General features: G+C 40.7%; 5 protein-coding genes across 6 annotated transcripts; all 5 read right to left on the minus strand.

The window, feature by feature from the left end:
• Positions 1-80: 80 nt before the first annotated feature.
• LOC106438883 (classical arabinogalactan protein 11) lies at positions 81-708 on the minus strand. Its single transcript, XM_013880171.3, has one exon. The coding sequence runs from the start codon at positions 609-611 to the stop codon at positions 201-203; it is 411 nt and encodes a 136-aa protein (XP_013735625.2). The 5' UTR covers positions 612-708; the 3' UTR covers positions 81-200.
• A 356-nt stretch (positions 709-1,064) lies between these two features.
• On the minus strand, positions 1,065-4,791 carry LOC106438884 (protein SIEVE ELEMENT OCCLUSION A-like). The gene is made up of 7 exons (XM_048776173.1): positions 3,989-4,791; positions 3,832-3,912; positions 3,080-3,549; positions 2,884-2,993; positions 2,664-2,806; positions 2,038-2,502; positions 1,065-1,948 (listed from the first exon to the last, which is right to left on the minus strand). The coding sequence occupies exons 1-7, from the start codon at positions 4,559-4,561 to the stop codon at positions 1,292-1,294; spliced, it is 2,499 nt and encodes an 832-aa protein (XP_048632130.1). The 5' UTR covers positions 4,562-4,791; the 3' UTR covers positions 1,065-1,291.
• An 888-nt stretch (positions 4,792-5,679) lies between these two features.
• On the minus strand, positions 5,680-8,820 carry LOC106438885 (E3 ubiquitin-protein ligase RGLG1-like). Of its 2 annotated transcripts, none has more exons than XM_022716221.2 (11): positions 8,617-8,820; positions 7,762-8,153; positions 7,570-7,654; positions 7,337-7,477; positions 7,131-7,244; positions 6,946-7,043; positions 6,785-6,864; positions 6,588-6,693; positions 6,374-6,501; positions 6,114-6,276; positions 5,680-6,034 (listed from the first exon to the last, which is right to left on the minus strand). In XM_022716221.2, exons 2-11 carry the CDS (start codon positions 8,083-8,085, stop codon positions 5,897-5,899), a joined length of 1,377 nt encoding a protein of 458 aa, XP_022571942.2. In that variant the 5' UTR covers positions 8,086-8,153; positions 8,617-8,820; the 3' UTR covers positions 5,680-5,896. The 2 variants fall into 2 exon arrangements, with proteins under 2 accessions (XP_022571942.2, XP_013735627.2); XM_013880173.3 differs by lacking the exon at positions 8,617-8,820 and adding an exon at positions 8,254-8,500.
• A 322-nt stretch (positions 8,821-9,142) lies between these two features.
• LOC106442073 (glucuronokinase 1) lies at positions 9,143-11,120 on the minus strand. The gene is made up of 6 exons (XM_048776180.1): positions 10,832-11,120; positions 10,450-10,599; positions 10,152-10,340; positions 9,952-10,068; positions 9,697-9,857; positions 9,143-9,597 (listed from the first exon to the last, which is right to left on the minus strand). Exons 1-6 carry the CDS (start codon positions 11,054-11,056, stop codon positions 9,357-9,359), a joined length of 1,083 nt encoding a protein of 360 aa, XP_048632137.1. The 5' UTR covers positions 11,057-11,120; the 3' UTR covers positions 9,143-9,356.
• A 3,689-nt stretch (positions 11,121-14,809) lies between these two features.
• Positions 14,810-18,290, minus strand: LOC106388676 (cell division control protein 48 homolog C-like). Its single transcript, XM_013828801.3, has 8 exons — positions 16,594-18,290; positions 16,346-16,498; positions 16,146-16,262; positions 15,939-16,043; positions 15,727-15,792; positions 15,375-15,632; positions 15,115-15,264; positions 14,810-15,035 (listed from the first exon to the last, which is right to left on the minus strand). Exons 1-8 carry the CDS (start codon positions 18,127-18,129, stop codon positions 14,916-14,918), a joined length of 2,505 nt encoding a protein of 834 aa, XP_013684255.2. The 5' UTR covers positions 18,130-18,290; the 3' UTR covers positions 14,810-14,915.
• Positions 18,291-21,909: the final 3,619 nt, after the last annotated feature.

Here is a 21,909-nt window from a genome sequence, read left to right on the forward strand (position 1 = left end):
AAAACCCCACAAAAAAAACTGTAAACTTACGTAGAGACAAAGAGCATTTAACGCATCCAAAAATGTTACAAGAACATTAGTAGTTTAATTAATAATAGGTCCCTTTAATCTTTTGATATAATAATTCGCATATAGTAAAGATGTGGTCTCATCTCAAACGTTACATAAAGTCATATGAAACAAATAAGTTGTTTATCAACTTAGAGAGAGAAGAAGAAGAATCCGACGGCGGCAACAGTGCCGGCGATGGAGAGCTTCACATTAGTGGCGCTGCCGTCGAGTACCTCGGGGCCGGGGGTGGGTGCATCGGAAGATGGTCCATCAACAACCTCTGGGGTAGGTGCTGGTGGGGAGGAGACGGTGGGTCCCTCGGCAGATTCACTCGGGCTGGTTGCTGCGTAATCGTCTTCGGCTGTTGGTTCCTCTGCCACAGGGGACGATGCTTTGGGTGCTGAGGCTGACGATGATTTGGGTGCAGCAGCCGGTGCCTTGGTCTGCGTGGTGGGTGCTTTTGTAGGGGAGGCGGTGGGAGCAGCTGAGGGTGCCTCGGCAGCGAATGCGGTGGCCACGACCAAAGCCAATAGAGCCAATACGACAAATTGACGTGCCATTTTTAAAAATGATTAAAGGTGTTCCAAAGCTAAAGCAGTATGTATTATTTATTTATTTTTCTGAATACTGCAAAAGCTTTAGATGAAGAAAACTAAGAGGACAATGTGATGGATTTATATGTTTTCAGTGATGAGATATTTTAGGAAAAATTCATGGATTTGAGAGAAAAATGGAGATCCAATAGCCTTATTTTAGAAAATGTGTGTCTGTGGTTATATATTTGTAGCAAATTTTGGATCCTATAATTAGATTATTAAATACTAAATTTGATTTCTAGGAGGAAAAGAAGAAACCGGTTGTTCCCTTCTGATGGTTGATAAAGGTCCAGTTTGAAAACCAGAGGAAAATAGTACACTACTATTTTGGAAAAATCAGTATTGATGTATAATTACTAATTAATATGGTATTTGATGTTTTGGAAGCTTAACTTGAAAAAACTTTAAAAACAAGAGTTGGCTACAAATACATAAAACTTTTTATTATTTTTCCAAATCATAAACACACAAATTTTAGTACAAAGATTCCGCTTTCATAGACAAGAAGCAGCAGCAGCAGCAACAACAACCACATGAAGTAGATAAACACAACAAGTAATTTAATTGAATGAGAAGAAAGATAGAGAGAGAGAAACTTTGGTTTTATTTAAGAAGCCTTCCAAAGCAGCAACATGCTCCTCCTCTTACTCAAGGCAGCATTGGTACAAGTAATACTTTTCCATGGTCCTACGGCACTCGGTGCACTCGACCTCATCGGGTATAATCCCAGAAGTCTCAGGAAGCATGAACCTCGTGCAGTGGTGTGGTGGGAGACGCATCATCAGATGATCATTGAGTGCTTTCAGAAAACCATGTGCGGGAATGTTGACTTCCCATTCGTTGAATTCAGCCAAACCCTGGGAAAACAAGTTCCCCTTGGCTCGAACCATCAAGTCAGCAGTTTTGCTCACCAGTCCCCACCCATCTCCTTCTCCTCCAAAACCTAACAAAGCAACGATTTCTTGCAGCACAAGGTCCTTTTCCTCTTCTTCTTTAAACCCTTGCCGCCCTCCTTTTGTTCTTTGGGCTTTTAGCATCCTTTGTTTCGACTCCCACATGCTCTCAACCCTCGCCCAGAAGAACCAGATCTGAAACAAGTCCGGCAATGTATGGCTGAGGTTTTCATCTCTGATTGTGTTGATTATCCGCTGGATCCCGTTCTTAGGGTTCCTTTTTCCAACATAAACCATCTCGATCTGAATGTTTGCTGCTTTTGCAACAGTACGCCACAGACTAGTGAAGTTTCTTATCCATTGCATGTCTTCTCCACCATATACACATATGTATTTTCCATCAACAAGCTGATATAAAAACAAAACAAAATAAAAAAATTACTCATCTCTTGCAAATTACTTGTAACACAAGAAACATGATCTCATAAGTACGAAACCTGGTTGAGGGAGTGAGGATCAGTGCCATCAATCAAGAACTCAAGATTCCACTCCTGTTCACTCCATAGATCATGTTCCCTAGCGGTGGTGAAGGGATAGGCGAATGTTTGCCAGATCCAGACCATGGGGAAAGCGTTAGTGGACATAACTTGGCCTTTGGGGTCAAGCGCAACGAGTATAGGTCTGTTCTTGAACCCCCACCATTCTCTAACAAACCTCACCGCGGCTCTCCTTAGCTTCCGAGGCTCTCCAAGAACGTACCATCTCATGTTGGAATGAAGTGACTCGAACTTGGCATCGTGAGCGTCTGTCCAGATATCTTGAACTGGGACCCATAGAATCTCGAATGATTGCTGCCATGCTTCTGTGTAGAGGGATTCCAGAATGTAGAGCTCTTTCTCGATGTTTTCTAGGTCTGATACCAGAAGCAGCACGTGCTTTTGCGTCAGCACGTTGATCCCAACCTGTTTAATGGTTGAAAATATAGCAAGTGAAATAAACGGAGACAGAGAGAGATTTTTAAAGAAAGAGATTTATTATTATTATTTTTTCTTTTTTAAAGAAATAGATTTTTTTTTTTTGTCACATTTTTAAAGAAAGAAATAGATTTAGTTTTGTTATTTACGCGTCTCTTGGAATCACCAGCGCCATGGTAAAGAAAATCAATAGGTCTGAGAAGACGAAGCAGAGGAGGAACAACGTCAACGTGGATGATAGTAGTGAACGTCTGAATGAGTTCTTGATACTCTTCTTCAACTATACCCTCCTCTATAACAGAACAAAAAGGAGCTTGAGAACAGAGAAACAAAGAGATAAAAAGAGCTTAAAACAAACATATATTATACCTATAGTCAAGTGACTCTTGTTGAGTTGTTCTAGCAGGTAAGCATTGATCTTTCTAAGCCTCTCACTATTCTCATGTATCTCTGAAACTTCCATAAACGACATGACTTGGCTGAAACACACAAATGAGTAGTAACTTTTAAAACTCTTTTCTTGCAGACCAAGAAAAGCTTCGTAATAAGAAAAAAAGGTACTTACTCCTGCTTGAAACCGCTGGCACCACTGATATGAGAAACGCAGATCAGAACGCTGCGGACAATCCAGTAAACAGCGGTGGGGATATGGTCGGTAAACGCAGCTGTGATGTGGTGAGGCGGGAGTTCATAGATCCGGATGATGGTAGTGGTGAGATCAACCATGTCTTGCATCAGAACCCGGGTCTTGTCGAGACGCTGGTGCAGCGCGTTCTGCCTAGAGAAGATGCTAGGGAGCTGTTTGATGAGCGCCAGAGATTTAGTGAGCTGATTCGTTGCGTACGTCTCGGCAAGGAGGAGGAAAACGCCGTATTTCACGGCCAAAGCGGCTAGGACAAGGACTAGCTTAGCATCCCAACGGTATTTGGAGACCAGGGACAGAACAGAGAACGTCGTCGTGTTGCGGCTGTCTAAATGAATCCCTGATGTCATCATGCCGTGAGACTCACCTCCATGAAGACACTTGCACTCGATCTGACACATTGATACTATACTTCTTTAGAAAAATGAAATCAAATGTTAAAACAAAGAAAGCTTCATACGAGTATGTTGCATACTTTTTCTAGATAAGTATGTATTCCTATAGGGAAAAGGAAATCGAGTTTTGAAGCTGCTATAAATACAGGTCTAAGTGTTTATAAGATATTGATTTACAAAATAATAAGAAACCCAAAACGATATTTGTCTCCATTCGTTTTGATATTTCTTTTGCTTTTTTCAAAGTTGATTCGCGTATGTTCACAACAGAATATATACCTCGCAAGTGATTTGATCGATGAGTTCAGCGAAAGTTTCAAAGGAGGTATGATCAGCGTAATCCTTGAACACCACTGACGGCTGCAAAAGAAAGAAAATGAAAATCAATATGATGTTGAAAATTTGGGAGATTAAATTGTGGAGCAAGAAACAAAACCTTAGAAGCAGAGGAGGAGGAGTCAATGGATGGGACGTAAGACTTGAAGATGTCATCAGCAACGGAGAGAAGTGATTTGACATCAAAGAAGACCATGTCTGGACTATGAGTCTTCAAGACTCTATCAGCCATAACTCGATCATCAGAAAGTGAAAACATTGGCCTCCCATTTCTTCGAAAGGCTTGGTTCTTTCCAGGTCCAAATCTTCCACCGAGGGAGTTGTGACCTAGTGATCTCGGAACCAAGGAATGTCGACTGTTGGCATCGTGGAGATCCTCAGATGGGTGAGGATGATGTGGCGTTTTAGGGACTACAGAACCGGTCTTTTTCTCGGGGTCATGATCCATCACCTTATTATGTGGAGGAGGAGCAACATTGTGATGATGGAGAGCATCTGAATGTTCACCAAAGGGTTTGTCTTCATGAGTTCTAGGGGCTAAGGGACGCCTGTCGCCTAAGTTATCAGCAGCCAGCTTCTGCTCGGCAGATCTTGGGATCAAAGAGACCCTGTTGAGATGATCAGCCTGTGGGTCAGTGAAGGGCTTTGGGTTCAGTTGGAAGCGTTGGGCCATATTGGCGAGGTGGTAGGGGTTGAAGAAAAAAAACTATATGTGAAGGATACTACTATGTGTTGTGGTGAATGATTGGGTAGTATCCATGTGTGTGTATATATATGTAAGTGAAAAAGTATTAAACCAACAAAAAAAGAGAGGAAACTTTGAATCAACTTCTTTGCTTTGTCTTTGGTTCAACACTTGTGTTTTGTGTCACTTTGACACTTCCATATACAGTTCCGTCTACTTGTTCACTTTTCATTTTATTTTGGATAATGAAGATATATAAAATAAAAATCAAAACGAAAGCAAGTTGTGATACACGTTGAAAGGGACAATATGCTACCTTGCTTGGATAGTGTTCATTCTCCATGAATCTACGAACATAACGAATCACACACAAAACATATGTTATTGAAAACCTACTATCTATATTATAATTTTCACATCTTTATTAATATGGCGTGTGTCTCAAGTCTCGCAGCTCGTCCACTGTTTCTGGATGATCGACCTGTGGGTATGGAATAGAATTCACAGTCTGGATCGGGGTTTAGTTTGGTTTGACCATCGTTGTTGAGTAATGAGTACTAATCGTAGGATCTTACGTGCAGAGGATAATTGTTGAGATAAGCTTGAACTAGTTTGAAGTGCAAGCTACCTAATCTTAATGTGTTGTGTTATCTATAAGGATTAGGAAATATCTAAGTGAGTTATTCCTAATGAGTTTAGGATAAATAAAGCGCTATATAAAGAGATACCAATGTGTGGTATAAGTGTTAGAGTTGAGATAGTTTTTCAAAACAATAAAGAGTTTGAGTTTGAAGTATAATTTGAGCAATACTTTTTGTTTGATACAATAATAATATGGTCACGGATCGTTTACACTGGTTTGGTTAGATATGTTAGTGTCTCTTGATCAGAGAGGGTTCAGTTGAATTGGAGATTGTTGTAGGCTGAACCGAAGAGAATCCATAAAAGTATGTTTCAGATTTAAAAAAAAAAAAAAACTTGGTCGAAGTTAAGAATCAAAGTAGAAAGAAAGTGACCAGCTTTAATTTTTATGATTTGGAGAAGAAAGGAATAGTCTGAATATATCTACTACCAATAGGCCTGTATTGGGTATTTTAGCCTACCAATCTTGGACTTGTACGGGTTGGATATATAGGATATAAAACAAAGCATCTTTTGAATAAGATCTTGACAGATCAATCAACAGAAAATCAAACTTGCAATCCAAGCAAAGTAACTAAAGATAGAAGCAGCAGCTATGTTTAAGAATTCAATCAAAGAACAAAAGAACATTTTTGTTTTTTTTACAGAAAGATCTAAAATCTCTTGGAGAAGAGTGGTGAATTAATAGAGCTTGATTCTGGTCTGGATGGGTGCACGACAAATAGGACACACCTTAAGATCTGGTCCGCATTCACAACATGTCTGATGGCCGCACCCAAACGCCATGTTTTTGGGATTGCTCAGACATATCGGACAAAGCTGTGTGTTCACAACAACACCAATTTAGAGTATTTCAAACCATTTTTATTCTTTTGAAATATTTCAAACAGATATATACCTGGTTGTCGTCCACACTAGTGGTCATATTCTTGCTCTCCATCGGATAAGTAGGTACACTCGGTTCAAAACTCTGTATTGGTGACGGCTTGAAGAATGTTGCTCCACTCTGCTGCACCGGAGGTGGAAGTGGGATTCTCTCTTGGATACTCCCATTTCTTCGCCTGCAAAACATAACATGTCAAGGCAACAAGAAGAAGAAACTTGGTAACAACTTTCATAGCCGTTTCAAATTTTTTTGGGTTTTGGTTCATTAATTACCCTAAAAGGCCAAGCTCGATCGTGGCTTTGTACTGTGGAGGAATCTCCATGAGAGCAGAGAGTGCGAACTCTGTCTCCTTTCGAGACTGCTCTTTGTTCTTTGACATGATCTCCGTGAAGTTCACAAACTACAAACAGATAATAGAGAGATGGGGTAAATGGAAGAGTATTACGTCATGAATGAAAAAAAAATAAAGAAGAAGGAGGAGGTTACTTGGAAGTTATCAAAAGCTCGGGCAGGTATATTATCATCAAACTCCTGCATCATGTCCCATGGTCCATCCCCCACCCCGACTAATACTATTGACAAAGGAAGTGCACTGCAACACAAAAGAAAAAAGGAAGAAACTGATTACATAACACCTCTACAAACATAAAATAAAATTTGAAACATAGTCAGTATTCACAAACCTTGCTTTAACAATTGCATCAACAGTCCTCTGTTCTTGGGGACTTAACTGCCCATGTTCCGTATCCACACTTCTTGTTACCTGAGATTGATTGATTCCAAATTGATATCCTTAGTAACAGAGGTATCATAATATCACAGCTTAGGCATCAAAAATATTAACCTGTCCATCGGCTATAATCACCAACACGTGATATTGGCCACTACTCTGCTCAACAACTGTCATCGCCATTTCAATGATGGGTGCAAAAGATGTCGGTCCTGAAAAATACAATACAATATATCAGCACACACAGAGTTTCACAATGAGACGATAGAGAATGCTTAAAAAAAAAAAAAAAAAGAAACCTGCGAGCTTAAGGTGAGGTACAATATCTCTGTAGCGAGCCAAAACTTGCTCAAATCCATTACAGGATCTACCCTCTGGATAGAAACTAAACACGTCTTGATCATGCGTTGATGCTGCAAAAAGAGAGTAAAATGTTAATGATATTACAACTATTCTCTGAAATAACAACAAGGAACAACCAAGTAAGAAGCAGTGGGTGATTTACCGTCACCAAAACCAAAACAAGGAATCAAGTTGTCCTCGTCAAAGGCGGCTAAGGTTCTTCCAATGATAGTGATAGCTTGCTCGTAAGGATTGGGAGTATTGCTGATATGATGCAAGCTTTTCTTATTGAAGGACTTGGCTCCTGCAGCACGCAAACCCAAAATGATGATTGATTAGCCTAGCCTAGCATTTCCTCTCCTTGACCTAGATGAAGAAAGAGAAACTCAAACTAACCTGTCCACTCATTGCTCTTGGTGAAATCGATACCGAGGATAAGATTAGAAGATTCAAGACCTGCACGCGCTAAAGCCTCTGACACCTAGGATACATTCCAGTGACATGCTAGATTCAGATTTCAACACCAAGTGTTTGTGTGTATCATTCATTCATTCATTCATCACTTGTTAAAAGAAAAAAGAGGCTCACCTGATCTAAAGAGGCGTAGTTATCAGATATTTTGGAATACCTACGATCAAACTTCTTCCTATCAGTAGTAGGATGAGGCTGTGGGGGAGGGTAAGGATAAGCATAGCCCTCCTCTTGAGTATAAGGAGGCGGCTGAGGAAGATGAGCACCAAAACTGGGAGCCGGAGATGGAGATGGAGCGGGAGCAGGAGAATAAGAGGGTGGAGGAGGATAGTTGTAGCTACCAGGTCCGGATTGAGGATAACTCTGATGAGAAGCCCATGATGATGATGATGAAGATGGCGACTCTTGCCTCCAATCTTCTTTAGAATTTCCTCCTCCCATCAAACTTTACTCAGATTGAAGAAAAAAGCAAACTAACAAACTTGAAGGCTGAAGATCAATATAGCTAGCTGCACAGAGGATAAGAAAAAGATATTCTGGAATTTAGAATCTTATCAACTTTATACACAGAAAGAAGAAGAGAATAGAGGGAGGCAACATGCAAAATACCTAAGGGAGGGATAATGACAACAGAAACCTTGAGCAAAGGTGGCGAAATTAATTGTATTAAGGCGAAGGATACTATTAGGATGCAGGACGAGGAAAAATATACACAACACAAAGGCGGCGGCGTCTTAATGAAGAAGAGATTCATTCAATCACGACTAGTAAGTAATCACCGACTCAATACTAAAAATGATTCATTCAACTTTGAGTCAGCAAATAGATTTCATAATACAGCCTAGAAGGTGGCCACGAATCTACCCCCGTTCCGTTCCAACTAATATAAAATCAACAATAACTACACCAACCAGCTGTTGACTTTTAATCAAATCGATTGACAACTAACTACAATTAGATAAACATCCAAACCTTTTTATATGTCAGCTCCTCTACGATGAAAAAGATTAACGACACTATTATCAACAGATATCCTCTTTCTCTCTTTGTTGGTTAAAAGGGATCTTCGACGGCGTATTCAATCACAATTCTAGTATTACGATACTTCGCCTAAAATTTGTTCAAAAAGAAATAAATCTAAATTCATTGTTTAATGTTTCACTTTCACGTGTCGATCATAAATTCAAAAGTTAACTTCCTTTTGTCTATAGTTTTGGATCAGGACCACTTTAACACGTACATAATCCCTAATATATTAAAGAGGGCTTTTATCCAGTACCACAGAATCCCAACAATATAGATTAAGTTGGCCCAACATAGTATTGCGGAAGTTCAAAGCCCAGACCAATTGTACATTCTTTTAATCTTCATTTCTACTTTTATTTTTTTCATTCATAATATTTACCCTTTACTTAGTTTACTATATAGTTCTACTTTTTTCTTATAATTTTCTAAAAAAGTAGTTCCAAAGTACAAACTAAAAAGACACACATGTATGTACACTATTTCTCTGGCTTTTTTTTTGTTTATTGCAACATGATTTCTTAATGTTCAAAGTTCCTTATTCAAAAAACTGTATGTGGAAGAAAACAAAACAGAAAATATTAAAGGATATAAACTAAGGAAAAGACGTAGAAAAATTAAAAGACGTAGACATAAAAGCTCACATGTAATGTATGTAACTGAGGCTTTCTCCGTGGAGAAAAGAAGACTCAGCCAAGGCTTTGAATGTCAGAATCATTCAAGCATGAAGGTGCAATCTTCACTGGCTCAAGTATGAATCCCGATTTCTTGCATTCTTCTTCCAAAAGCTTCACCTGAGATGGTCCCTCAGGACAGAAAACCACAACTGCTCCTCCACTTCCGGTGAACTTGGAAGCTGCACCTACCCTCCTTGCAACTTCCACCATCTCTATGTTCATTGCTCCTAAGCATTCGTCCCCAAACATCTTCCTGCGTACAGAGATACAATAATTTCATAACTAAATGTAGTAGGTGTGTAGCTGTGGATAGGTTTCCGATTTTCTATATTATCTCTAAATTAGATATTACCTCCGAAGGTCGAAGTTACGGTTCATGAGTTGCACGAGCTTGGAATGGTCCTTTTCGAGTAAGGCAGTTCGACCCTCTTCTGCTAGCTTTCCAACCTCTTCCATTGATGTGATTATCAACTCATCGCCATCTAACCATCTTTGTCGAACCCTACTATGTACCTGCAGTGGTAAAAGTATGAAAAAGAACATGTAAAATAGCAAATCTTGTCACTCAACTGTATACGCCTGAGTTGTAGTCATTTGAGAAGAATACCTTGCCGGAGTCGCTAGGATTCTCAGCATAGATAAGATGCAAAGGTGGAAGGAGAGTGATATCCATAGGAGTGTAAATCCCATGTCCCAGCTTATCCATGTGCTCCTTACTAAAATCCTGCAATGGAAAAAAAAAGTCATTAATTAACTAATGATGGAAATAACAAAGGCTATGTAAAAGATAAGACCGCCGGGACCCACCATGTGAACAAGACCACCATAGACCTGAGCAACCCGGTCCTGAAGACCAGCGACAATACCAAGCTCTTTCTCAGCATTGAGAACAAGGTTAGGGCGAACTTGTAGTTTGATGAGATGCCTGACGTTGTAGAAGTCAAGAAGGCAGCTAAGAGCAGCGGAGACAATGGCGCTAGAACCAGAAAGCCCTGTCTGGAACATCATAAATAATAGAGAATCAGCAATGTATATATCTATCAACAAGCAGAATTCAAATTCACATGCAGAAACAAACAAGAATAAAGAAAAACTCTCTGTGTACCTGCCTAGGGATATTGGTGTTGTAGTAAAGAGTGAAGTTTCGTTGATGAAGCTGAATGGCATTATCTTTGCAATAGTTACGGAACACTTTACAAATGGCCATTAGCAGCCTAACACCACCGTAGTAACCTTCATTCTCCAAGCGGTTCAGCTTATAAGAGAAAAACAAATGTTAATGTTACCATAACTTCAACCAACTTAAGGTCAAATCTCAGAGTTAGAGCTATATATATAAACTAGTTTCACTATCTAAACTAAAACTAATGATCCACCAGATCTGGAGTCGACGTAAATCACTTTGCATTAACAACACGAAATGCCAATGGTAATGTGGAGCAGATTCCAGATCGAAAATGAGAAAGGAGAAAGGAGAGCGTGAGTACGAGATGGTCGAGAGAGTTGAACTGGACGAGATCGTGGAATGGATGTGGCTTTATTATCACATGTTCCGATGGCTCCAGCTTCACTGACGCCCAGAAGTTGCCTATTGTGAATGAGATTGTACGCCCGAAGTATACATCGCTGGGATTCCCCAGAAACCCGATCCGAGCGAACGACCGATGCTCGATGGCCGCCGTGCCCGTGGTGGATTTCAGATCCTGATCCATCTTCTCCGCTGGACCCCTTGCACGTTTTTTTTAATTTATCTTTTTTTAGCAATATCCACTTTTGTAGATCGATCGAGGCAGTGCATTTATTATTTTTTTAACCCAGACTCATCGTGCGGGGCCCACAATTTATATTCTGAGCTACGCGATGATCCATTAGAAATGATTTTACTACTCTACAGTTACTTCCGATACAAACAACTGACATTTTGTGCGGTTACTTATGGTTTTACCATCAGTCCAAGACAACACAAGAGCCTAACATATTAATCGAATGTTGCTCAGCTCTTCATCTCCCTTCTATATCTTCTCTGTATATATCCATTTTACTACTACATTGATTCTTCTTTTTAGTAAATTTAACGACAACACTTGTGATAAGTCTACAAATGGGCCACGTTGAAGATTAATGGGCCTTTACTCTTATTAACTTTTAAGCCCTTTTATGCACTATATGTAATCACCACCGTTGTAAGAAACATCTATCGATTACGATCACAATATCAAACTGGGTAAATCCCCAACTTCTACCTCTATCTCTTCTCTTCTCCCTTTGCTCTTCGTCATTTCTCCCTCCCTTTCTGTTCTATTCAGATAAGCTCAATCATGGGCTTATCATTGGTATCAGAGCTCAAGTTCCTTTGACCTTGAGTTAAAAAAAAAAAAAAAAAAAATTTCAGTGAGAAGTTCGAGAAGCTACTACAATCATTCAAACAGATGGATGTGGATCGGAAACTGCATGAGGAGCTTCGAATGGACAGTCAGAGACTGCATGAGGAGTTTCGTGAGGAGTATCGGAAGCGGCGGAAGCGGCCGTATGGTGAATCTCATCCTTATAACGCTTTCATCCCTAAAAGGTTTGAAGATCTCAAGCTAAACGAAGGTACCAGGTTCAAAAGAATTCCGATCAAGAAAAACTACCACAGATCTCGGTTTAAGAAACTGAAAAGTAAGTCACCCAGAAGAACTCTTGATTTGCCTGGTTCGTTAGATCTTACAGAGCTTGCGACATCTCAGAGGAGGTGTATGAGAGTGAAGACTGTGAGTACGAAGAAACAATACCATCGGGAGAAGAGAGCAACTCAGGTGAAGCTTGCGCAAGCATGTAAGAGCTGGGGAATGTTCCTAGACTCTCTAAGTTTTAGAGATCCAAAAGACTGTACGAAGATCTGTGTGGTTAAAAGGCAGATCATCGACACAGGAGTGAGGCGAGAGACTCATCTCTTCTGGTTTGAGTTTACTTCCCATGAGCCTACGGATATAGATGGTCATGTAGATACAAGGATAGGAGATCAAAGTATCTTCGCTGAGGATGTTACAGCGCTAGAACATGATGATCCTGAGGCTGGGATGAAGTCTTTGCAGGATGAAGCAACACTGGAGTCTGAATCGGAGGAAATAAACAAGTATAAGAGCCATGGCAATCATTCTCAGGTCCAACAACAGATGAGGCAACGAGAGAAACGAGGGTTTCATAAGGTTCGGTTCAAGGTTAGACTTCGCAGAAGCTGTAAAGTAACAGCTGAGAAGGTGACAAAAGATGGGGAACTTTTCAAGCTGGAGAAATCAGAAATGCTTCACAAAGGAAGAAAGTATACAAGAAAGCTTATGGTCAGATGGTACTATTATAAGGTTAGGAAGCGAGTTAAGCTGCTTGGAGCCGTGGAAACGGGGTTCAAATGTCTCTTGAAAGCTGGGACTGAAGCAGGCTATAAGGCCAAAATCATTGTTTCTGCTGTGGGTGTGATGCTTCCTGTGGGCGTGATGCTTCCTGAGACGGTAGAAGTTCGAAGATCTCAGGTTCAGGAGTGGAACTATAAGGTGAGGAAACGCAGGTTATGGAGAAAAGACATAGTCTCTTCCACCAGGGCTGAATCTATGAGTCATATGAAAGGTGCAAGGATGTTCTTAGTTGTAAGAACAGATGGACGAGAACAACGAGCTGTGGGAGAAGAGCACCTTACATCAAAGGGCAGTGGAGAATTTGAGATTGGTTTATATCCTTGGGGTCATGATGAGATGCAGGAAGATACATGGGAGTTTGAGATAGAAATTACGGACCAGAAGCAATCCATTCATATGGTTAAAAAGTCAATGGAGACGTGGGCTAAAGAATCAAATTTTGGTCAAGCTGAGTGTTTGAGAGTAGTTGACAGTTATTGTGAAGGTGGTGGTGCGGGTAGCCAGTATCCTAACGTCAATGGCAACCGTGTGTGGAATCCTGGAGTTCTAGTGGTTGAAGAAGACAAGAGCTATAGCAGTGTTATAGCTGAGAAGTTGTGGATTGCTGAGTTGTACATCGAGGTCAAGCGTGTGGATGTTCGTGGTCTTAAGAGATCACTAGCGAGTCAAAAGGTAAATTCAAGTGATGGGGTTAAGATCATGGGGTCAGCTTTTGTCTCCTTCAGCCTTGAGGACAAGACTGTTCTTCTACCGGGGAGAAAGCTCAGGCTCTGTGGTGAGAAAATAATGAAGAAACAATACACTTACAAGAACACGCCATTACTACCTTCGGTCTTTACATACGGAACGTTTTTATCACCAAGGCCACCAGAGCTAGAAAAGCGCAAAGGTGAGCAACTGAGAGAAGTACAAGGATGGCTGGAACGTGCATTGCAGGCTGGAGGACAGGAAACGCAGAGAAGGGTTTATAAGAAGCGGCTAAGGCTGAGATGGGTTCTTGCTCAGGTAAGAGAACTTGACAATCTGAGTTTGGTAGAAGCATGTAAAGAGACTTATGCAGGGATATCCTATGCTGGTGCGGCTGTTGGAGATGCATGGGATATCATAGCTCATATCAAGAAGTTCTTGGAGATTGAAAATGGGTTTGGAGTTGAGATTAATATGGAGTCGTGGAACTTTGTTACAAAAGGATCAACGTGGTGTTCAGTGACAAGGTTTTGGTTCAAGATAACAGGCTGCTACTGTATATTCAAAGTTGAGAACCATTCAATTTCAGTCTCTACGTATGAAGCGTTTCAGTCACCAAGACCACCGGAGCTGATTCTGTTCATAGTGAGATTGAGGCGTTGGAAGTCAAAGAAGCTAGAAGTCGGGGAAGTGGAGAACAACACTCGAGCTACGTTGATTCAGCTGTTTGTTACTGTGTTAGCTACGTTTTGGCCAGTGTTTAAGTGGTTGTCTGCAGTTTTTGAAGCTGAATCCAAGGCTTGGATAGACATGTATGTCATATCTCTGAAAAACACTAAAGGCGTGAGAGTGACGGGTTCTCAAACGTCTGATCTGCTTGTTGACTCTCTTGCTATGGAGTTTGCTATAAAAAGCTTATCGATAATGATGTTACAGGTGGTTGACAGACACATTAAAGGAGTTGTCTCAGTAGTAGGAGATTGTATATGGACTCTGAACTTCACTAGTGTCTGGTTCCATTCACCGAGACCACCGGATATATGTATGTCTGAGCAGTACAGATCAAGGAGGATACTATCAAAGGAAAGGGCTATAGTTCTCAACCTTGTGGACAAGGTTGTTCTCAACCGGGAAGTATTGATAAGTCTACAAATGGGCCACGTTGAAGATTAATGGGCCTTTACTCTTATTAACTTTTAAGCCCTTTTATGCACTATATGTAATCACCACCGTTGTAAGAAACATCTATCGATTACGATCACAATATCAAACTGGGTAAATCCCCAACTTCTACCTCTATCTCTTCTCTTCTCCCTTTGCTCTTCGTCATTTCTCCCTCCCTTTCTGTTCTATTCAGATAAGCTCAATCATGGGCTTATCAACTTGTTGGAACCACACGAAATTTGATGATCATCATATCATTGGGTCTTAAGTTTGGACAAGAAAAATAAAACATATGGCATCTCCCTCGGGAAAATGGGAGTATAACTTAAGAGAGTCCTTTATTTTCCTCGAGGGCAAAAGTTGATCCTACGTTGATTTGCTCCATGTTGTTTCTTCCCGTGCTTCTTTGTAGCTTCTTTGGAAGTTCCTCATAGTGTTTTATTTGCTGCACCAAAAAACGAGATTCCATTTCAGCTTCTCAAAGTAACAGAGAGTCAGTGAAAGAAGAGCATTATTATTATTACCTGTTTGCTCACAGATGGTGTGACTAAGGACAAGCCTTGCTCGAAATGAGTCATCTTGATGGTACAATCACTTAAATCTATATTATCATCTTCAGACGACTCACTGGACCCGAACTTCTCCTTCACTGCCACGTGTATCGCTTTGTCCATCTTCAGTTTCATCAAAATTCAAACCAACCATCAGAATCATACCACAAATTACACAACATGGGAGTAGTAGTCTAATGATTCAACAAAAAGAACATGAAAGACAAGATTACCAGGTTAGCGAGATCAGCTCCGCTGAAACCTTCACAGTTCTTTGCAATGGCATCCAGATCAACACTCGGATCTATTGGTCTCTTCTTTGCAATTGATTTTAGGATTAAAACACGCTCATCCGCGTTAGGCAGCGGTACGTACACAAGATTCCCAAACCTACCCGGTCTTAGTAAAGCAGAATCAATCACATCGGGCCGGTTTGTAGCTCCGATTACATACACATTACGTCTCTCTCCACCGTCCAGCTCAGTAAGAAACTGTGAAAACATCAAAGAATCAACGCCTGATTCAGATTCAGGGTTGCAGAATCCAATATAACCAAGAAAGCCTTTTTAAAAAAAAAATTATTACCTGGTTCAAAACACTTTCAACAACCGAACCACCTTCTCTGCCTCGACTTGTTGTCAAAGCATCCACCTGAAATTCAAAGACATTACTCAACTCATGTATAACAAGAATCAGACAGCTCTTGTTAAACTTGCATAGTTTGGAGACTCTTCTCAATACATTAAATGGTTGCGTTTTAGCCATACTAAGACTGTTCAAATAAGTGAAAGACAAACCTCATCAAAGAAGAGTACACATGGCGAGCTTGTCCGGGCGCGCTGAAACAAGGTCCTAATAGCAAGCTCGCTTTCTCCAACGTATTTATTTAGAAGTTCTGGACCCTGAAAGCCAACGACAGAAGATAGAAAAAAGTCACATTATTTCAACACCATTCATATGCAAAATAAACTCCAGAGAAAAAAAATCTGGCGTGAAAATCAAACCTTAATGTGTATGAAATTAGCTCCTGCCTCGTTTGCAACTGCCTTTGCAACCAACGTCTTACCACAACCCGGTGGTCCATAGAGCAAGAAACCTGTCTCTAAGCTCGCTCCAAAAGCCTAGACAAAATCCAAAGCGACACATTCATTTCAGACACTAATGGAACAAGACTATGTAGCGGTGGCAAGGGTTTTATTACTACCTTATAAATCTCTGGATTTTTGATAGGCCTAACTATGTAATTGTTGAGTTCACGCCGTAGATGGTCAAGTCCACCAACATCACCCCATGTAACATTAGGCACGGTAGAGAAGCCTTCTCTAGTTAAAGATCCCTTAACTAACTTCACTGCTTCCTGGTATGCAAAAAAAAAACAGACTCAGGAACCTAAGTGTAGAACGTTGTAACCATTAAAGCAGTAGAGAAAAGTGACGTCATTGATCAACACACCTCGAAATCAGACATTCTGACAAAGAGCTTTTCCAAATCTTCTTCTGACCATGGCTGTCTCAGCCAAGACCTATCATCCTGGTTGTCACTGTCACCGGACAGTTGCAATTTTCTTGAATCCTTGACCCTCTTTATGCCAAGACTTCCAGCCATGTTGGCTACACCTTCCAAATCGGCTCCAACAAAACCTGGTGTCAAGCGAGCGATTCTTTTCATGTCAAAGGAACCTTCAAGTCTAAGCCTTTGAGCTACAACAGAGAGTATCTCAGCCCTGGCATCTTCATCAGGAACATTTAGAGCAATCTCACGCTCAAATCTTCCACTTCTCCTCAGAGCAGGATCAAGAGCATCAGGCCTGTTAGTAGCTCCAATGACGAGAACATATCCAGAAGAAGTAGAATCAGCAGCATCATTTTTATCCCCCTTGTTACGAGGTCCATCCATACAAGTCAATAACTGAGTTACAATCCTCTTCTCCATCTCCCGTTGCTGGTTCTCTCTCTTAGATCCAATGGCATCAATCTCATCGATAAACACAATGGAAGGCGCAGTCCTATAGGCTTTAGAGAAGAGCTCTCTGATATTCTCTTCAGAAGCACCAGAGACACCAGAAACGACTTCAGTAGCTGAAATCTGATAAAAGGGAACACCAACTTCATTGGCAATGGCATTGGCGAGCTGAGTCTTGCCACAGCCAGGCGGGCCGTGGAAGAGAATGCCGCTTGGGGGCTTCACTCCCATCGTCTTAAAGGGAGGAGGGTTGAGCAGAGGGAAGAGGACATAATTCTCCAAATCATCCAATACTTTTTTAATCCCACCAAAGTCTTTAAAAGTAGGTCCTCCTCCTCCTCCTTTGTTATTATTATTATTATTATCAGTAGGAGTAGTTCCGCTCAAGGGAAGAGAGACTCTAGCTTCCTTTTTAAGCCCCATCTTGCTTCTACCTTTGTTGTTGGTAACAGTCTCAACTTCCACATTCTTTTCCACAACTGGTTTCTTGGCGGCGGGGCTATTATTCATCTTAGCGTAGTTATCTCGTAAGCTGTCATTGATCAAATCAAACCTTGGACTCAACTTCTGGCTGTATATAGCGTCTTCAGAAGTGGAGATATCGCCACTGTCTTCTTCTTCAGACGAAGAAGAAGAAGGAGACTTGTCTCTATTTCTCCTCTTGAGATGAGATTGCTCAGCTCGCTGCAACTTCTCCTCTTTCTCATCAAGACGTCTCGGTTTCTTCATCTTACTAGGAGCAGCACCATCGGAATCATCGCCGCCGCCATTGTTGTCATCTTCCTCTTCGTCTTTGGCGGCACGCTTGTTGTTGTTGTTTCGGGCAGTGAGGACATTCCTGACGTTGAGCAGGAGCACTTGCTTGGTCAGCCTCGCGAAGTTACCGTATCTGGAACGAAGGTCATCGACGATTTCCTCTGCCGTAGCTAAGTCCTTCCCGCACGAATCCATAACTTGACTCAGGTATCTCCGATTGATTCCTCCGCCCATACCACCGCCTCCGCCGCCGCGACCTCTCCTCACCATCCTACTTGGTTACGGCTTGGAGCTGGGATGATGATTCAGTGGTGAAAGTCTGAATCTTCTTAGCTCTTTTTTTTATAACCACAGGGGTGAATATTGGAGGCGCAGAGAGAGAGGAAGCAGCTGCAGAAAGCCCTAATTTTAATTTGCTACTGAAGAAGAGAAAAAGAGAGTGGTGATTAATTAATTTATTTGGGGCAATAACGGAATATTATGAGATTTATATGGTGAAAATGGTAAATACGAAAAAGATATTTTATAACAGTTGTTCCGACCCTGAACAGAGAGACAAAACAGAGTAACCAGAAGACGCACAGACAAAATTTGGGACGAAAAGAAGCTCGAGAAGTTAGAAAGACGACATGAGGTTGAAACAGTCTTTTAATTAGAAGGAGAGTTGTATAGTTTAGAAATCTCAAGAACTCAATCATGAATAAGAATAACTCTCTTATTATCTTAAGGAAAAATAACTCAAAAACCTTAAGCTCACAATCTCTCAATCTCTAAACCACAAGTTATGCAACACTCTTGCATCTTCTTATATAGAGATTAATAACTCTTAATCCTATTAGGTAATATATCTAGATAACTCCTAAACATATTAATATTCCTAATTTCCATAACTCGGTAGGATTAGGACTTTAACTTATTTCTCAAGTTTCCTTTTCTTTCAAGCTTAATCCAACATTCTCCCCCTTAAGCTTGAAATCCATTTTCGACAAGTCTTCTTCAATACCTCTAATTTCTTTGAGCTTCAGTTTCCCAAATGCTTTCATCACAATATCGCTTCTCTGTTCACTCTCAGGTGTATGCCAATATATCTCTTGAAGCCATATAGCTTGTTCCATAGCTTCAGTCCCTGCTATGCCTTCAGCTGCACATGACGGTAACACAAGAATCTCTTGTTTGCTTGAACTCCACATAATTGATCTTTCATTATCATAAAATATATGTCCTGCCACGCTCTTGCCATCATCCAAGTCAGTTCTATGACCTCTACCAATATCTCCAACAATTGGTATCTCAGTAGTTGCATGTATCTTCATCGCAGTTCTACGAAACGCTTCGAATCTTTGCATATCTCGTCTTATCATCATTACACAGCAAGATAGCTCCGGTCTGGCCTTATGACAGCCGACATTCCTCATGTATCTTGCAGCATCACTGTGTCTTTCAACTTTAGACTTTGATAGTTTCAACCCATATTTCATTGGTGTATGTATCATACTATAATTATCCATTCCATCCAGATTACTCATGTCGAAACTCACTACCATCTCCCAGTTAAAAACTTCAGTGGAGATATCGATTTCAACTTTTAGATTCTCTAGCCTCTTAAGTTCCACTTGGGCGTGTTCTTTCTTTACTAATTTTAGAGACTGTATATTCTCCTCTTCCAACTTCTCTTGCTCAGAAAACTTCTCTCTCTCCCTTGAAGAATTTAAAAATTCTTCCCGTTTGTCTTTAATACAATACCCGAACTCTCTTTTCTGCGTCTCAATGCCCAACACGAGGTCAACTCGTTCATGCTGTATCTTAGTACGCCACTTTGAATGTTCCTCCACCATTTTATTCACAAGTTCTTCATGCTCTCTCATGAGATACATTGAGAAAACCTCTCGTGTAATGTTCTCTGTTTTTTCTTGTAACTCTTCTTTTTTTTCATTACTGTGTTTGCTCTCAACTTGAAATTTAGTTTTCTCCATCGACAATCCATCTGATGCAGCCAACCGTTGAAGATTTTGACCCCTCAAGTCCTCTAAGTATAACATTCTAAGTTGATCCTTCTCATTCTCCAGTATAGTTGACTTATGATTGATATCTTCCTCTGTAGCACTAAAGTGCTTCTCTTTCCCGTGAGTAGTAATGTTGAAGGCCGTGTCACTGACCTGAACAGGAAGACCTTTCTCAAGATCCAGAAGACAGACTTGGCATCTGTTCTTCAACTTGGAGTAAGTCTGACATATGTCTGGTTTCTTGTATCTCTCAGTCCGGCTAGGCTGCCACCTAAACACAGTAAAGAACCGTGTACGTACCTTGCATTCTATCTTATAATCTGCTATTACCATTCTCAAGTAAAGATTGTCACAAAAGCAAGATTGACAGAGGATTGGGAACTGGGATTGTTCACATCCATTAAACTTATGATATTTTTGTATCATCTTTTTCTCTTCCTCCTCTGCCTCCTCGTCATGATTACAAGACAACTCTGTTATGTCCATTTCTTTCTTTTCCAATTCTCTTAGTTGATCTTCCAAGTCATGCGCAAATCCCTTAGTCTCAGCTACTCTGTTGAGCTTTACTCTCTCACTTTCTACTTCAGTGCGAGTATATCTCAAGATATGCATACACGACAACACACTTACCTTCTGTTCCTCGTTTTCCTCTAAGTGTTTTTCTAATAATAGTTCCTTTGTTCTCATCTGCTCTCTTGAAGGTAACAATGTTTTTCTTGAAGAAACAGGCTCGAATCTCACATCAGTCAGAAGCTTCTTCACTCTCCTGAAGTCTTCTATTTTCTCCGTAAGTTCAGTTTCAACTCCCATCCGTTCTGCTCTTGCATGCATTGCCAAAGTTTCTTTTATACATCCCTCGTGTCGTTGGAGTTTAATGGAACGTGCTAAAGCCTTCCTTTTGACCAGTTCTCCGTATTTCCAGTGCAAGTGCTTGTTCTCAACCGTGCCATTAAACACTCCTCGCCTACCTATAAGCAAGAAAGCTTTCATATTCGAACCACGCTTGCGGCATATAAACCTCTCTTCACCAGTTATGCTTTCTATGTCTGCTCTCTGCTCTGCTGGCTGTAGGTACTCTTCCACTTTAACCAAACCACATTCAGCTTTTAATAGCTTTCTCTCAGCAATAACAAATTTCTTTTCCAGCTTCCTGACAAGATTCTTATGCCTCAGTTCTTTAACCTCGTGTTTCACTTCTTCTGCATGGTGACCATCGTTCAGATTCATTCCCCACTTACCTGTCAAGTCACGTGTTTTACCAAGAGTACCAGCATAAACAAGTTCATTACTAGGTTCAGTACTTATGACAATCAGGGCCGATGATCCTTCTTCTAAACGTGCCTCTTCTTCTTCTTGTAAACTCCTTACAAGTTTTTCTTGCTCCACCAATGCCTCATCTATTTCTGGTGACAAAAAGTTCTTTCCTCGGTAGAAAACCAAGCCGTCTTCGTTCCTAGAGAGTAGTATCCCTCCTGTCAGTTTCTCGAAGTCTTCAGCCATTCTCTCACTGGTGGTTAACTGTACACCACATTTAATCGCAATCATTGCAAGCATACTCTTTTTCTTCCTAGGTTTGTGTGTTGTATTTCCCACATCAGAATCAACACGCCTTCTCTTTCTCTGATCTCTCTTAGCACCATAATCATCACTGTTAATGAGTGCTTTCTCATGACGTCGATTAACTTTGGAGCCTTTAGTTTTTACTATCTCATCACCACCAGATATCCTCTTGTGCTTCTTCTTCTTCTTCTTCTTCTTTGATTTGCGATGTAAGAGGGTTATCTGAGATTGAACCGCAACCTTACTCATCGTCGTCATCTCTTTATCCGTGTCAGACTTAGGCGAGTCTAACTTGAATACATTCGCCCCCATAACCATTATAGTTAGCCGTGACGTTTGTTGAAGTCCGAAATTAGGGTTTGAGCAAAAGAAACTTATTACAGATCCAGTATCTAACCTGTTGCTCTGATACCAAATATAGTTTAGAAATCTCAAGAACTCAATCATGAATAAGAATAACTCTCTTATTATCTTAAGGAAAAATAAC

This window comes from Brassica napus, chromosome A3 (genome assembly GCF_020379485.1).
Source record: "Brassica napus cultivar Da-Ae chromosome A3, Da-Ae, whole genome shotgun sequence".
In the NCBI taxonomy this organism is placed as follows: Eukaryota; Viridiplantae; Streptophyta; class Magnoliopsida; order Brassicales; family Brassicaceae; genus Brassica; species Brassica napus.